This window comes from Chionomys nivalis, chromosome 1, assembly GCF_950005125.1.
Source record: "Chionomys nivalis chromosome 1, mChiNiv1.1, whole genome shotgun sequence".
NCBI lineage: Eukaryota > Metazoa > Chordata > Mammalia > Rodentia > Cricetidae > Chionomys > Chionomys nivalis.
Genome location: NC_080086.1, coordinates 63,568,892 through 63,586,825, shown reverse-complemented (window position 1 = coordinate 63,586,825; position 17,934 = coordinate 63,568,892). Strand labels below are relative to the sequence as shown.

General features: G+C 46.3%; 1 protein-coding gene across 1 annotated transcript in view; it reads right to left on the bottom strand.

Moving 5' to 3' along the window:
• The window catches only part of Antxr1 (ANTXR cell adhesion molecule 1), a 197,312-nt gene that overhangs the window by 108,273 nt on the left and 71,105 nt on the right, over nt 1-17,934 (bottom strand). The window contains exon 10 of the mRNA XM_057766193.1: nt 13,044-13,142. Coding sequence (XP_057622176.1) covers nt 13,044-13,142 — 99 coding nt within the window. The remainder of the gene's footprint in view (nt 1-13,043; nt 13,143-17,934) is intronic.

Genomic DNA, 17,934 nt, shown 5'->3' with positions numbered 1-17,934 from the left:
CCCAGCACTGGGGAGGCAGAGACAGGCAGATCTCTGGAGTTCACTGACCAGCCCCGCTAACTGAACCACTGATTCCTTCTTGGATGGCATGTGGCCAGATGGCTGCAGGATCTGGATGCCTGGCCAACAATCCGCTTGCCACCTTGTCAGCACTCTGCTAGTGGCAGCCCTGGGAGCTAAGGCAGGAATGGAGCTTAGGTTTGCTCCCTCACCTCGAGTGTATGTGTATTGTCTTTCTCTATTCTTCTCCATCTTATTAGTGAGATGGATTTTCTCAGTGACCCTGGGTCTTCCGGCTACATTAAAGCTGTCTGGCCAGCAAACCCTGGTTATCCTCCTGGCTCTACCTCCCCAGAGTTGGGGTTGATGACAGGCTTACATTGCTGTGCCCAGCTATTGATTTCTATTTCATACGTGGGTGCTAAGGGATTCAAACTTAGGTCCTCATGCTTCTGCAGAGCACCTTACCCACGGAGCCACTTTCCCACCCCAGGATCATTTTTCAGATACAAAAATGGAGGTTCAGGAAGACAGGGCTATCTTGGCTACATGGTGATAGAAGCAAAGCCAGGTTCAGACCCAAACTCTGCAGCATCCTGTCCTCACGGAGAGACTTCTGGCTCCAGGGAAGTCTGTATGAGGGAATAAGCCAAACTGTCCGGCGTGGCTGACTGGAACCTGTACTTATTTCCTTGTGGCTGTGGTTTATCCACAGCTTTTGCACCCAGTACCTGGGGTGCAGCTTCACCCACAGAGCCACAGGCTGCCACAGGGTGGCCCCAGAGGCCTTGTGACTTTAGGCTGCACGCTGTGGTTAGAGCTGGAGGGCTTCTGAGGAAGCCACAGCAGTGAAGCAGTCAGGGCCCCGCAAGGGCCACAAGCACTGGTCCTGTGAGCTCCCGTCTCGTCTCCCTGTCCTAGGTCACGAGGGCCGGGAGGCAGACTGTGGCCTCGGCAGCAGGACCTGTCTAATTCTCCTCTTTTCATCTTCCTTTCCCGTTTGGGAGACCAAATATTTCTGGGGCAAAGCAGACGGGAGGATGGAGGGCTGTGGCTGACTGGGGTACAGCTCTGATGTCCCTGAGGTTGCACCCAGGCTGGGAGGCTGCGGGCCAGCTCTGTGGAGCTGGCATTTTCTGCCCTGAGAGGACTGGTGGTTTGGAGCCTGTTTTCACTTCACCACACAAATGAGTGGCTTTTCCCTCTCTTTAAACAAAGGAGGGCCGTTTGGTTTCCATAACTCAAGTCATCTGACTCCTTCCTGGAATGGCCACTTGGGAAGCAGGGCATAGACTTCCTGCTCTGCCACAGAGGGGCCCGTGCCTGGTTTGGGGGCCATGCCAGTCCCACTGCAGCCTCTGCCAATGCCAGTGTGTTGTGTTGTGCTGTTTATGGGGCCGTAATCCATTCTGAGAACAATGCGGGCCCAGCTTCTCTGCTCACTGGGTGGTCATTTCACTTCACTGCTCTCTGGCACCAAGTAGAAACAGTAATGGAGACCAGGAGCTGCGGCACTCTGCACGGCTGCTTGCACCCAGGGAGAAAATTAGAGAGGGGTGGGAGTTGGAGACCAGAAGGGTTTTTTTTTTTTTGATGAATTCGAAAAACAGATATTTCAGAATTGTAAGCACACCTATGACATATTAGCCTAAATCCTTTGCCATAGGAGTCTGATAACCAGACAGAAATTTGACTTAAGACAGAATTGAAGAACCAATGACTGCCATTACATTGAACTGCTGAGTGCAAGCTGGGAGGCGGGCATCCTGGAAGCTGGGTACAGTGTGGGAAGGCCAGAGGAGATGCCGGTCTGACAGATTCAGGCTCAGAGCCCAGGTTTTCCTCTGGCTAGTGTGTAACTGGGGTCAGGTTCGTCTACAGGGGGCGACTCGGACATCATTGTGCTGTTGTGTGCAGATAAATAAGAATGAATGCCAGCATAAAGTCTAGTACGTGAGGCTCAGTAAGGACTCGGGAGGCTTCCCTTCAATTTATTACATGGCACCCAAGCCTACAATCCACTGCAAATGTGAAGACTACAGCTTTCAAAATGCCCAACATCCGGCCATACTAACGTCACTTAGACATTAGGAGTTTTGGAGGTGTGTGTGTGTGTGTGTGTGTGTGTGTGTCTGTGTGTAACTAAATAAATATGCATAAGAGTTCATCCACCATTTGTATACACATGAAAGCATTTATGATTTTGCTCAACAGTGAACAGCCACAGTCTTATAAGATGCTTCCATACCCATCCAGAAGGGAGACAGATACTTGTACTACAGTTTGGGGCTCACAAATGCTAACTACCCCAAATGCTAGTTAAGTGGGTTAGCGCTGCACTGCTAGAGGAGTCACGACTAGAATTCAAATCCCTGTTTTGCTGAAATGATTGGGGCCTTGAATAGGCTAAATTGGCCCCAGCAGTGAGCACACCCTTCAGGACAGAGGACTAGAAATCCCATCGCCATAGCGAGGCCTGCTTTAAGGGCAGTGAACTAAGAATCCGGTACCACATTGAAACGAGCCCAGTCCCAGGGTTCTAACCTCACAACAAAATAACATCGTTAGGTTGGGGGAGAAGTTCCCAGCATTTTTCTCTCCCATTTGGTGACTGTCTATGGATTTGGGATAGAACCAAGATTGAAATTCATTAGCCAATGCAAACACCAATCTGTGGATTGTTTTTAAGGCTGATGAAATAATTCAGATACTTTACAAGTCCTGGCAACCTTTTCTTGCTATGAATATGTATTCTGGCAAAAATAAACAGAAAAATAGTCCCTAGTCTTATCTAAGCCTTCAAGAATTGATGTAAACCCCTGAAAGGAGTTTACATTCCTGCTGCGCTATTTGCATGAGGTAGGAGGACTAAGCCTGGCTGTTCTGCTGTTGCTCTCAGAGCCCCCTCGGTCTAGGGAGCATTTCATGGCTTCTCTGAACCAAGTGTAAGGTCAGTACCAAATTATCAGCTGGTTTGTCAACACGGGCCCAAATTAAGGGGAAAGAGGAGTTAGAGTTGGCTGACCAGCTCCCCTGCTCGCTGCCTTCAAACGCCAACAGCTTTGAGGGGAACCAGAGTCAGGGCTCCCTAAGTTGAGGGGAACCAGAGTCAGGGCTCCCTAAGTTGAGGGGAACCAGAGTCAGGGCTCCCTAAGTTGAGGGGAACCAGAGTCAGGGCTCCCTAAGTTGGTGGAATCCAAAGTATCTGGGTTGAGCTTCATGGAGACACAGGCTGAAAGGAGGTGGTCAAGTGTCCCGCGACCTCAGCTGTCATTTATGAACTCAATGGGTCCTCAAAGGGACCCACGACTGAGAAGAGAGAGAGGCACACTACTGGGCAATGTTGAGTGTGGGGCTCTATGCTGGAAGGCTTCCACAGATGGGGGATAACAGCTCAGGATTCTAACAGTAGACAGCTGCCTACTCTATGGGAGAAAGCAGAGTCTGTGAAAGTAGAGCATGACTTCTGTTAAGACAGACTGAGCAGTGATGGCAAAGGCAAGAGAAAGAGGAAGAGGAGTCAGAACCGAATGTGTAGAGAGGGCAGTGATGGTGTGTGGACTGTGTGTGGGCCAAGGTGTCTCCCTGCAATGCCCTCCTGTGCTCAGCAGGAACCAGGGGCCGCCTTCCAAGGGGCAGAACTGGGAGGTCAACTTGGAGCTATCTAACCCTCCTGGCCTGGAGCTGGAGGGTTTCATGGAGCCCTCACTACCCAGCTGCTGTAAGATCACAGGTTCAAGGTAATTGTCCTGGGTCAATGCACTACTCAGTCAGTAGTTCTGGCCCCCCAGGCTCTGCTCCCTATCTCCTCTCCCCATCCTGGTGTGTGGGGCAGGCTGCATCAGGACAGAGTCATAGGCAGATGAAGAGTTGAGCTGCAGAGGCCCAGCACAGCTCTGCCACGCATAGGGCTATACCCAGGGCAGCGCCTTTTACCCTGCTCACAGCTTAGAGTGCACATCTAAAAGATGGCAACAATACTCAGCTCTTGTTTTATAAATTGGAATGGGAATCGTTGTTAAAGTTTAGCCTTTGATAAACACTCAACACATTGTCTGCAGTAACAAGGTGGCCTGCTGCCAGGTTCGCCCTCAGGGAAACACAGGATGAGGGCGCTTCTAAACTGAGGGCTCCTGCAACTTGCCCAGGTACGGTGTGTGTGTGTGTGTACATATATGAAACCCACCTATCCAAATACAATCTTTGGAACATATAAATGGTGCAGTAGTTTCTCAAACAGGGAGAATTTGGCAACATCTGAGACAAGATGGGGAATGGCATGGACATCTCCACCAGAGTTATCAGCTCCAAACCTCGGTACTGCTGGGAGGGAAATGCCTGGTCTAATGTCTGATGTGGTTCAAGATCATCCCTCAGTCCATGGCAACAAGGCTACAGGCATCGCTTCAGAGTTCAGAACCCCTGGGTTGCTGGTGCGATGTTCAGAAAGTTCAGAACTGTCTAAGACAGTGAGGGGAGGAGGGAGAGGGAGCATGTTTGGCAGAATAGGAAGAGTGTTTCCCAGCCAGTTTCTCACGTAGGCTCAGGGGAACCCAGGCCGTCCTCGTGGCTGGTGGCACAGTATCGGCATAGAAACGCGGTTCTTTCGGGCATTCTGCTAGTGTCGGGGTCATGACCGGATGGGGGTGGGAGAGCTGTAGAGTCCAGCACCCGATGTACAAATACCCGCACAGGGTTCAAGGCTGAGCAGAGTTTCAGCAGGAAATGAGGGTTGCCTTGGTCACTGCATTTGAGGGGAGGAATGACCTTGTGCACAAGCTTTGAGTTCCGTAGCTGTTGACACACCAGTGTTTAACTGCTTGCCAGAACCTCTCTCCTGAATTAGCAGGATAAAATTTTATTTTAATCTATTACAAAAGTAACATGTGCAGTATAAAAAATTTGGAGTTGATAAAACTCTTGAAATATTTGATAGTCATAATTCTCAGTGCTAAACTTTTTTGGGTGCACATGAGACAAACTCTCCCCATACATCTCCGACTGCCTTTAAACTCACTGTGTAGCCTAGAATGGCCTTCCCATGGTAGTCTCCCAAGCGCGTGAATTATTAAGGGAGTGAACCACTACGCCCAGCTGATAAACATCACGGAGGCCTTTGGGTATAACATTTCATTCTCTGTGTAGTGTTTTTATAGAATTGGGATCATACTACACATAACTTTGTGGGATTTGGCACTCACCTTGCTCTGAAGTTATTAGAGCAACTTTGGGTATTGCAAGAACACTAGATGAAGGTAATGAGGCCCAGGGTTCTCAGAAAGCATTTTCTCCTCTGTATAAATCTACGCCAAAAAAATTCTTCACTGTTGACTTTGTAAAACATACAAATTATCTTCTAAGCAAAGAATCAGCCTTTTAAAATGTTGTAATCCCGAGGTCAGGATCATTGGTGCCTCCAAACAGCTGCAGTTCACTAAGAATAAATATACTTTTAAAATCCTTGTTTTCCCCCCATAAAGGACAGTTGAGGATTCATGCACAAGGCATTTGCCTTGTGACATACAAACTCTTCTGGCTGTGCACAATTAGATTTGGAAATTGTTTCCCTTTGGAGTTGAGATTAAGAGGCAAGCCCACCTCAAAAGCCTGAAGCATGACCACAGGTCACAGCAAGAACTTGAAGGATGAAATCTTCACAGAAACCCAGGGCAGAGGAGGGAAGGAGGGTCTAGTGCACACCTGAGCTGTGTAGCATGTGCATGCCATGTGCATAACATGTGCTGACATGGTGTGCAAGTTGTTGCCCAAACTGAAATGCACAGGGAGTGAGCTACAAGTGCGTTTATTCCTTGCCCTCAGCAGACCCAACCCAACCTCTCCAAATATTTAAACAACACAGAGAACAGACTGCCTGGGGCTCCTGGGCTCTAGCTGTTTCTCTGCTCAGGATCTTCTCTTGAATAATCCTATGGAAATGACAAAGGAGCAGGGTTGCATCATGTGCCCATCCATCACTAAACCCATATGCATCAGCCACCTGATGCAGAAGTGGAGGGGGATGCCAAATTCTCACATAGAAGGGGAAGGAGGAAGGCAGGTTTCAGGGGAACACATTCACAAATTTTGCCTCAATACTGCCTACAAAGGAGAGCTTTTTGTGTAGGGTTTACCATTTTCTATTGGGGTCACTGAGCACTTGGTAGCCTCACATCAAGTCTGACCGCATCCAGGCCCCTGCACATAACTGTCAACTTGCCCCTGTGAAAGTCTCTCTGGTGGCAGACGTCACAATGTACATTCCCATGGTGGACTGCAACCTATCTGCTGTTTTGTCTTGGTTTGAGTGACGTGAATGTGCGGTGATGTACTCTGTCTAGGAGCCACTTCAGAACTAGGACAAAAGTCAAGCTCTCCTGAAAGGAGGGGCAATGGAGATGTACAAGCAATAAGGAGAGGCTCCCGAGGCTCAGGCCAAAGGGACCACTTAGGGAAGCAGTGGGACTTCACCGTGGTCACACTGCCAGCCACTGAAAGTGATGCTCTGCACCCTGGGACCTGTCTTCCCTGGACTAGGGCTCACGTCTCCGCTCTCCGATGTGTGACATCAGACAAGCATTTAATCCTGGGGCATCTGGGCACTAGAGCTGGGGCTTTGGGATCTTGGGGAATCCAGGGTTTTTTGGCAAAGCAGAGATCGCCCAACTTTAAGTTGTTAACCTGGCCATCCAGCAGCCTCTGGGACTTCATTAACCTGAGTTTGTTTCCTCATTAGTAAAGATGAGGGCACAGATAACTCTTCCCTCACAGCCTGGCTGTGGTGCAATGAGGTGGCAGCGGGGAGAGATGATGCAGAAGGACATACAGACAGCACAGAGACCAGCTGGATGCTCAGCAGTCAGCAGCTGCTGCCTTTTACATGAAGCTTGTTGGGGGAAGAATCAAGACCCCTTAGGCTCCGTATATCTCTGAGTGACCCAGTGATGTTCTCATGGGACATCAGCTCCTAACTCATCCAAACTGCATGCAGTGCCTTTGACCAGCACATGTAATACTCTAAGTCACAGTGAAGGCTTTTGTTGGGAGGTGTAAGATTTCTTTTTCCTCGGCCTTTCCTTCTATCTGCTATCACAGATACACCGGTGGTTGTCTCTGGGTGCCCACAACAGCCCTGGCTCCCAGATATCTTCTAAGATGAAGTATAGTTTCTGGATAATAAGACAATGTTTAAAAAGCAAACACCCTGGACCATCTACATTCAAATAAGGGTCTTTTTCTTTTGGGATGCTGAGCCTCTTTAGAGGAACTCTCAAAATCATCTGAGAAAGTATCTTCAAAGGGGTCAGAACCCTGTTCTTTGGGGGTGTACAGAAAGTAAGCCATGACTAGCCTGTTAAGTAAGAAATCAAGCTGGGAAGTAACATTTTATATAAGCAATAAAGCATGGCTGTGAAACCATACAGGGAGCCTTGTGAGCTGCACTAGTCTGTAAAAAGTGTCCTTGCTTCTAGCTGCTGTCACACAGCACAAGGACAGTCCAGCACGAGCTGTGTTATTGCATAGTAAACCGTCCATTTATTATTTACCATGCATAAAATGGGTCGGTCCTCGGCTCATACCCCGGGGTCTCCATTTTGGCATTCTAATCTCTATGCAAGCGGGTTTCCAATTGGAAGCAGACCTTCTCTTGGTAGAGCACACTGCAAACTGAAGTAGGTGAATGTGCAGCCAGGGTAAACTGATAAAATTTGTGGTATTTCCGAGGTTTGTTCTTGGCCAGAAGGCACTTCAGCCTGGCGATTGGAAAGCCAACCAGATGCTAAGTATAGTATGTGTGCTATGCCTGAATAATTATTTAAAAAATTTAAATTAAGTTTAAAAATAACCTTAGTGAGCTCTTTTCTAATTGTAGGGGGGGTACGGGTGTGTAGCAATCTTAGACAGGGAAAAGAAAATATGAATTTACTGTTGTCTTACAGGGGTGGCTGCTGCTAACATCACAAGGTGTGTCCTTCAAGTTTGTGCGGGAACATGTGTGAAGAAAAACAGACCCTAGCGCAGCTCCTTCGTACCGCCTGTAACTGTTCTAACACAGGATGTAACATCCCACAGCATCAGTCACCATCCTACAGTATTAGCTGATTACAAAGGGTGACTTGTAATTGACATGTAGCTCATCTACCATGAACATTCATGCCGTTATTTAAATGCCCCTACCCCCTCTTCTTGTTTCCTTTGCCATCATGAGCAGTAGCATGATAAACAGTCATGCCGCCCGTGTCTCTGTAGATCAGAGGTTCTCAACCTTCCTCATGCTGCGGCCCTTTAATACAGTGCCTCGTGTTGTGGTGACCCCCGCACAACATTGGTTTTTTGCTACTTCATTTTCACTGCTACTTTTAACTGTAATTTTGCTACTGTTGTGAATCAGAATGATAAACTTCTGTGTTTTCCAATGGTCTTAGGCGACCCCTATGAAAGGGTCGTTTGACCCCAAAGGGGTCACAACACACAAGCTGAGACCTGCAACAGACATTCCCTTTCATTTCCTTTGAATGATGTGGAGATTAAAATGTCGATCAAGAAGGCCACTCTCTCATAAGGATTCACAAGCACACTTGGGTGGGTCTCTCTGTCCAAGGCTTTCCTTTGAGAAATCCACCTCCATGCAGGCATGTTTCACTTTCTTCCTAGCACCCTCTTTCTTCTAACTCTCATGCGTATGCCTGTATGAAAAACCAACTCTGCTTCAATAAAAAAAATTGTGTGAAAGCAGTCGGCTCATTTCAAGAATTGCCTTCTAGGGTTTCTGATGGTGTCTCACTGACCATGCGTGAAAGCACCTTTGCCTGCCTCTTTACTATCTGGGCACCGGGTCTTTGCCACCCTTCCTGACTGCTGCTGGATATGGTGGCACATGCCTGTCATCCTCGTACTTGGGAGGCTGAAGGATTAGGAATTCGAGGCAATCCTCATCTACATGATATACCAGAAGCCAACTTGAGCTTCATGGGAACTTGCGCCAAGAATAAAACCAAAGGGAAATCCAAGACAGCCTCCCTTGCCTGCCGTGCTCACACTGAGCCCTTTCCGTGGGGTTGTGGGCCACCACTTTTCTTAGAAGTTTCCTTTCATGTATTTCACATGTTTTACTTTTTACTTTTGTAAACCACTTTACTATTTGTGTGCACATGCACGGAGACCAGAGGAGAACTCTGAGGAGTGCTTCTCTCTCTCCACGGTGGGACCCGGGATTGGACTCGGCTCGTCAGCTTGCAATTTTACCTGCTGAGTCATCACATCAGCCCCATTGCCCTCCTTTTTTTTTAATTTTTATTTTTATATGCCTGACTTCAGCAGATATCTTTATACTAAACTTTTGACCCTGTGTTATATATATTATAAATAATTTTCCTTTATTTCCTTTTCCTTTTTATTTTTGTTGGGGTTGGTAATAGGAGAATTTAAAAACATGTGCTTACGCTATCAAAATTTTCCTTCAAGCCCAGTCTCTTTTTGTTCAACATCTTTATACCCTGGGTAATTATGCAAACATTTACTTTTCTAGAAATTTTATATTTTCATGTTCACATTAAAATTTTCAGGTCATCTGGAATTTGTTTAACTGTAAAGTGTAAGATAAAAATCAAACTTCATCGCTTCTCTAAGCAGTTAGCCAGCTGTCCCAGCACCATGATCGGAATGGTCATTTAATTTAACGCTAAGTTCATGCCGGAGTCTGGCTCTGTTTGGGGCTCTGTTCCTTTGCCGTTTGCCAGTTATACTGGTCACACAGTCTTTGAACGATTACGCTTTTTTGGTTCGTCCTAAAGTCAGCTCAGGCAGTTTCTGCATTTTACTTGGCTAATCTTGTAGTTTATTCTTCCATATAAAGCTTAAAATTATTTTAACTTAAAAAGCACCATGGGGATTTTTGCTGGGATTGTACTAAAAGTAAATATTAAATTTTAAATAAGTGATATCTTTACAATGCTCATTTCTCTGTTTAGTAAGAGTGACATGGTTCCTAGTAGTAATGAAATACCACCCGCGGTCAGGACTGGGTGGCTGTCTGTAGCCAAGCCTGTGATGAGTCCCGCCTGCCACAATATGCCTCTTAACAGCCTAGGACACAGATGCTATCGCCACAAGCTTGTGGCGTCACACAGAGAAAAACCAAGACACAAAGTGTCGGATAACCTGTTCCAGCAACAGCTGGCGGTGGCTGAGACATGGCTCTTCCCTGGTGTTTGTCTCCAGAGACGGCCCTACGCCTGGAGTCTAGACCACGCATTGTTCTCATTTTAAAAATAGTCCTCACAAAGGTTTTTCTTATATGTCACTCATATGTCATTCTGTGTGTCTGGACAAATTGTTCTCAATAGATTTTGTTTGTTACATTTTCCCTGGATATTTTTATTTTAAAAAAGATTTTATTCACTTATTTTTATAAGTATACGTGGGCGGGGGGAGCTGATGCCTTGGCGCTGGAGTTATAAACGGTTGTGAACCAGCTGATGTGGGTGCTGGGAACTGCACTAAGGCCCTCTGGAAGAGCAGACAGCGCTCTTAACTGCTGAGTCACCTCTCCAGCGCCCAGGAATGCTTTCTAATGGTCGCCATTGAACTCTGGACAGAGATAGCAGTAAAAGTTGAGGTGCTTCTAGCTGGGGGCAGTGGTGGGGTGAGCACAAGCAGAGAACAGTGATGAGTAGGTATGAAAATATCACAATAAAACCCATTATTTGTATGTTAGCTAAAATTTAATTGGAAATTAGAAAAAAATTACTGAGGGGCTAATTCTGAAACATTCAGTTTAATAACCCCCTATTGTCTAGCAATGTTGTCTAGCAATAAACTAATAACTCTTGTTTTTTAGGAATGCAAGATCATTCCAAAGTATTTGAAAGTGTTAATGTTGTCCTTAGTTCCTGGTGTCTTTAATGATGCCATGCATTGTCTAATGTGCCAGAGACTGGCCATGTGCGGTTTTGAGCACTTAAACAAAAATAAGTGAAATTAAATCGAATTTCCCAATCATACATTTCAAGTATCAACAGCTGCCTTCCGCATGTGGGAACCACACTAGCTAGCTCCCTAGAATGGTCCTACCACTTACAAGATGGTGTTGCTAGAACCATCAGATCAACATCGCGGAGGAGGTGGGATGACTCGCTATTTCTTTCCAAGTTTAAAGTGACCACCTCTTCATAGTGACATAGTCTTGGAATGACATGGCGTTTCAAATCTGTACATGGAGATGCGTGTCACTGTGTCATGGAGATGCGTGTCACTGTGTCATGGAGATGCGTGTCACTGTGTCATGGAGAGGCATGTCACTGTGTCATGGAGAGGCGTGTCATTGTGTCAAAAAAGTCCTATCTGATATTTTGTTTCTAAGTGATTTCAAATATTTGAGCTGAGAGTAAATTCAGCACCTTCCACATGCAGTGTGGCTATGTGCCAGGCAAAGTCTCTCTGGGATCAATTTACTGTCTCTGTCTTCTGTAGTCCCCAGTGTGCTGGAGCGGGATGAGTTTGGAGTCCAAGGTGCCCTCCTAGTCCAGTGGCCTGTGTTTGTGAGTGAGCGGGCACAGGCAGTGCAGGCAAAGGGGCGAGAAACTGGAGTTCATGGATCAGCTGGCAAGTGCCGGCTACAGCGTGCGTCTGACCCATGCGTTGTGCCCCCGACACACACACACACACACACACACAGAGACAGACACACAGACACACACAGATAGACAGACAGACAGACACACACGGTTTGCCCCACAGAGGCCAGTTCAAATCCTCCGAGCTCTTGACTTTCCTGGGGTCTGAGCTCGGGAGGGAAAGTGAGCACTTACAGTGGCATAGGAAGCAGCTTCCATACTATGGCTGCTTAGGGACATGGAAAAATGGTTTCAAGCAGCACACACATTTTCGACATACGAGAACATTCCAAATTTTTAATAAAACTAACTGAATGTTTTCAATGTTTGATATTATCCCAAGCCAGCAATTCCAGATGTCTGTTAGGAAGCTACCACTTGTGTTTAAGCTATCAAGAGGGTTTGAAGTGTCAAGGAGAGAAAAAAAGGTGTGCCCTTCAACTTTCCTAATCAAAATAGAGTTAGATCTTCTCTCTTCTGGGGGTATAAGGAGAAAACCCAGAGTGAGCAGTGAGCTGCCTGTGGGTGGGGGGTCTGCCTTCCTTCCCTCTCAAACCTCTGGGCTGCAGAGCAGAGAGGATAGAACAAGGAGCACACAGCGTGATGGAAAATGCAGCCCAGCGTGGCTGCTGTTTATCACTGCAGACAGGGAGCCAGTAATTGTCCTCATGATGGACACCAGATGCAAGTAATAGCCAGGCTCCCGCCATCTGCCTTTCTGGAAGCAGACCTCCTATCTCTCCTGGACCGCCACTGACTCACTCGTCTTTAAATTCAGATCTTGCCTGCTGCAAAGGTCTCCCGGAGGCCCGGCTGCTGTGACAGCCTGTTTTCCTTCATGGAGATGCCCTTAGTTTTACTGCCATTGTCCTGACTTCATGCAAAATCTGCACCACAATGAGAGTTTCTTGGCTACTCTAATCAAGAACCTTCCAGATTGAAAAAAAAAAAAATCCCAGAATCTACACATGCAAGCCCAGTAGTCTGGTTTTTGCTTTATTCAAGATTGATCAACTTAGACCATCTTGTTTTATTCTTTCTTTAAAATCTCCAGTGCTTGGCTGAGAAGCCTCGAGTTCCACAGGCACTAACTAAGCAGTGCTTGCAGGGCCAGCGGGGGTGGGGTGAGGGACTTGATAAACCATAAGAAGGGAAGAGGCACACCCTGCCTCCTTAGGTCTGGCTCTATGTGTGTGTGTGTGTGGGGGGGGGGCACTGAGCGCTCTTGTCAAGCCTTGTCCTGATCCCCAAGCTGGGTACCTTTGGGCTGTTCCTCCCCAGTGTGGTCAGACTCTGGTCAGAGCCAAGGGCACAACAAGGCCAATTGTTCTCACTGGAGGTCTCGTTAGCACTGAGCAATTCTCTGAAGGCCCCTGTAAGTGGCTGTGCTGGCAATGTCCCCCGTCCCACCTTCAAGTTACCAGGACTTACTGAGTGTGACCGAGTCATTGATCTTGAAGCTGCAGAGGACCCTGTCCACGTTGCGGGCGTGCCGGAAGCCATTTCCTCTTACGACCACTTGAAAAGACTCTGAAACGAGGAACAACAACACACATTACTTGTCCATCACCTATGGACTTTCTTTCTGTCTGCTCCAGAGCCCTTGGCTGCTGTTTCTGTAGGCTTCAGAAGCCCAGGGATCAGGTCAGGTAGGAGAACAAGGACAGTGTGAAGGCTCCTTTCTGCTCACTGACCCCTTCTCTCCCGTGTTCTCAATGAAGACGTGGCTTCCTGCTCAGAAGTGCCACTCCCTACTTCTGCTCCTGCCTGCACTGCTGTCCTCCGCATTTCTATTCGAATCTTACCCACTTTTCCAGTCTAGACAGTGCTAAAACAGCCAGAGGGGACCCAGAGAAGGGTCCTCAACTTCCTCCCAACATTCCTCTGGAGTCTGATTTACATTTTGGAATCTCCTGAAAGGATTTCTTTAGAGCCAAGATACCTCAGGAGTTTTGGGGACTATGGCCCATGACACGTAGAGGCTGTGGTGAGCCACTCCTGGGCACGCAGCGATGTAGTGCCCTTTGGTCTCTTTCTCCTCAACCAGAAAAGCATTCCTTTAATTAGCAGTGGTGCGACTTTTGCAGCTTTCTCTTCTCCTGGACGCATGGCTGTCCCGTGCAGCGCAGTGCAGGGTCCAGGAGTCGTCACACTCAGGTGTCCAGTGTGACTGCTTCAACTGACACTGGGCCTTCAGGACAGGGCCATTTCTCCATGACTAGAAGAGACCTCATGGGCTCGCATATCAACTGCACACCCATATATGTCCAGTTATTGGTATGTATGCTTGCCATTGTTATAGGTTCAAAAACTCTTTATAAGATTGTCCTACCAAGAAAAAGAATCCAATTATTAAAGTGCTTAAGAATACTGGCTCATGTCTGATGATATCAAGTATCCATTCTGTTTATTCATTTACTTATTTATTCCTGTGAGCCTGTGTACCTGCATGTAGCAGCCAGAGGACAACCTTAGCTGTTGTTCCTCAGGAGCTGTCTACCTTGGTTTTTGAAGAAGGCCACCTCTGACTTTAGGCTTGCCGAGTAGGCTAGGCTAAAGGGCCAGTGAACCCCACCTGCCTTTGCCTTCCTGATGTTAAAATTAAAAGTGTATGCCACCATACTGGTTTTAAAAGTTTTTTTTCTTTAACCTGTATCCTGGGATTGAACTCCAGCCCAGAAGAAAAGCTGCAGTGTCTGTGAAAGTGGACCTAAAGTAACTTGCTCCCCAAATAGAGGCTTCGCTGGCAGAAGAATGGAATTAAAAAGCCAGCATATGGGACTCTTTCAATGTTTAATAAATGTCATGAGTTTATGTCACTTTCATTCCCATGGAATTCAAAGATCTTGTTTGCCAAAGCAATAACTGATAGTTAATGGTCCCTCACTGTGCCAGCCCAGTGGTGAGCGTTGTATGCATCTGATGTTATTTCCATCCTCCTGCAGGCCAGGGAGTGTAGCTGAGAATGGTCTCAGAGAGGTTATGTAATTGCTCAAGATCGCACCAATTTAAAAACCCTCAGACCTGATCTGGAATCCAGGGCAGCCAGGCACCAGGGGCCACTAGCTTAGCTGTCACTCACTATCCTCTTAAGACCATCTGGCTGAAACAGAAAACAGACACGCACTGTGTTGTGAGCCTTGAGTAATGAAGGAGTTGCGGTATGATTTCTTTAACGCCCATCATTGGACTAACTTTGGACAGGTGTGCTCGTCTGTCAGTTGTGTTGGGCTGATCCACACACGAAACAGGAAACTAGCTGTGAGGAACCCAGAGGCACGGTGGGTTGAGAGTACAAATAAGGAAGGAGTTCAGAAGAACTGGGGCCAGAAGAGAAAGGGAATTAAGATTGCAACCTTTTGATGATTTGCCCAGAGCTAGCAAAACTGGACTCATATCCTCAGGGTCAGAACCTTGGTTGGGAACTTTATTAGTCAGTGTGGTTTTTCAGGGCTACAGTCACGAGCAGTGAGTTTATACATGCGTGTTGATACTTACAAGCTATTGCAAAGTTTAGAAAGGTGGATTTAAAACTTTAGATGCTTCCCATCCTGGCCCATCTCTGATCATCGGTTAGTTCAGTGGATGGAAAGACTCTCACTGCATCTTATTTCCTCAATGAAGCTCCGGGAAACCTATCTTGGGTTTTTAGTTTGAATGCCAGACATACAGACATCTGGTCGATACTTCTGCCGATTCCGCATGTTTTCTGCCTTGCCTTTGGCCTCCCTCTCATTTCCTCAGAGATCAGCAAAGGGAGCAGAGATGCTGGACACAGGCTGCATGCCAAGCTCCCTCCTCTAACACCATGTTCCACACTGCCAGCTCAGCTGTCGAACCCTCTAGAAAAGCAGCTTCCCACATGTCTGGTTGGCCCAGTCTCAGGGAGCAGAGGAAGGAAGACATCAGGGGCCCATGATAGGAACCAAACCATATAACCATTTAGGCCTGGGGAGAAGATGCTGGAGTGAGAGGCAGGCTCCTACCCTGCCTGGCACAATTTCCGCGTTAGCACACACATTTGGTTTCCAGAACAGCTCAAAGATCTGACCCAGCAGCCTCATTGGAATGCCAGATTCTTGTACAAAGAAGTTATATAATCCAGCTCTGTGCAATGGATCTGTAGCAAGGAGGAACCAGGATACACCCCATCCAGATCATCCCACTCTAATGTCCCTTATCCCGAGAGCCCTACAATTGACCCTTCATAGTTTACACAGTTCAGTGCATACAGAGAATGTGAACACAGGATTCTCTGTAGGATACCAGCTCCTTCATGAAGTTTCTGGATGAACTGTGAGCCTTCAGAGAAAATTGTTTATGTCTTTGATTTAATCTTTTGTGATATTTCTCCTTTAAGGTATGTATTCTCAAGACAAAGGCAAGGCAGAAAACATGTAATTTAAGGTTCTTGATGAGAGATGTTAGCTTTTCTATGTCTTCTAGATGCTGTCCTGCTAATGCTCATGTGTCCAGGTCCCAACCAGGTTTAATCTGGGTACTTTTTGAGGTCAACAAATGAAAATATGTTCAACATTATTAGTTATTATGGAATTGCAAATAAAAACTGCAATACTATTTCGTAGCTGATATGACGGCTATACTGAAAGTAACAGGAATATGTGAAGGAAAATCCATGTGCATTGTTAGTGGGATTGTAAATGGTAAATCTCTTTGGCAATGGTCTGGCTGTTCCTCAAAATTTTGAATATGATTACACTATGAACCAACTTTCTGCTCCTAGATATGTTGTGGAACAATGGTCTTGTACCCTGCAAAGATTTGTCAGTTGTATTGCTTTAATAAAATGCTGATTGGTCAGTAGCCAGGCAGGAAATATAGGTGGTGATAAGAACAGGAGAATTCTGGAAAGAAGAAATTCTCAGTCTACAATCTTCACTCAGACAGATACAGAAGAAACAAGATGAGAATGCCTCACTGATAAAAGGTACCAAGCCACATGGCCAACACAGACAAGAATTATGGGTTAATGTAGGATGTAAGAGTTAATAAGAAGCCTGAGCTACTAGGCCAACCAGTTTATAATTAATGCAGGCCTCTGTGTATTTCTTTGGGACTGAACAGCTATGGGTCCTGGTGGGACAGAAACCTTAGGCAATATGGATATCCAAGAGAAATGAATGCTGTGTGTCCACACAAAAACTTGCATAAGAAGTCACAATAGCACTGTTCATAAGAGCCTGCAATAGAAACATCTGATACCCATTAACTGATAAATAAGATTTCTCTATATAACAAAGTATTACCTAACCATAAAGAGACCAGGTTCGATGCATGCTGTAACATAGGAGTCTTAGAAAGACTGTGCTAAATGAAAGAAGTCAGGTGCAAAAGGTTGCATGTTGCAGGATTCCATTTTTGTGAATTGCCCAAGTTAGCAAAGTCAGGAAGCAGCCTAGTGGTGGCTGTGGTGGGGGATGGGATGATAGCTCACTAGGTACAGTTTTTTTCTTTCTGGATGATGAATGCATTATGGAATTTGGTGGCTGCTGTTGCCACACAACATTGATATGTTAACAACATCAAATCAACTGTATGCTATAGAAGGACAAATTTCATAGTTTGTGATTTAAAAAGAGCAAAAAAGTAAGGGGTTTGAAAAACCTACTTTACACTCTCCTTTTCTTCAGTTTTCTTTCTTTTGGCTTTTGTTTTTTTAATTAAAACACATAGTTTTGGGATGGCTTCCCATCATTCACTAGACTAGAACGAGAGATATTTGCATATTTCCCCCTTGCTCTGCTCTCTCAATACTACTGTGTCCCACGACAGTCAGGTCCACTTCATCCTGGAAGTCGGTTTGGGTTTTCTTTCCTGATAAATGTTTATTGCACCACCTAACATTCTTTGGAACATTGAGGTTTTACAACAAGGTCTGTGAGTCATAACTGGGGTACATTAGCATGCACGGGTAGGGTAGGACTTGACATGAGAGACACATAAAGCAGACAGGATGGCGACCTCTTTATCACCATCAATGTCCCCTCCACTGCCTCTGCCATCTCTCCCCGTTCCTCCTTCCGACTGAGGAGCCGCTGCTCTGCTTTCTAATAAAGCATCAATCAGGTCCAGCGTTCTAGGAGTTCATTGAATGGGGTCACACAAACAAACGTTCGGCTTGACTCTCCCATCAGCGCGATTAAGGCTCACTTGTATTTACTCTGAGGTTTACCCAGGGCTTGTTTTAGGGATGAGTATTATTCCAACATATAGAAAAATTAATATTTTTGTTCATTCACTTGCTCATGAATATGTGAGTGGTCTGCAGCTTTGGGTCTATTAAAAATAGAACTAGTATGAG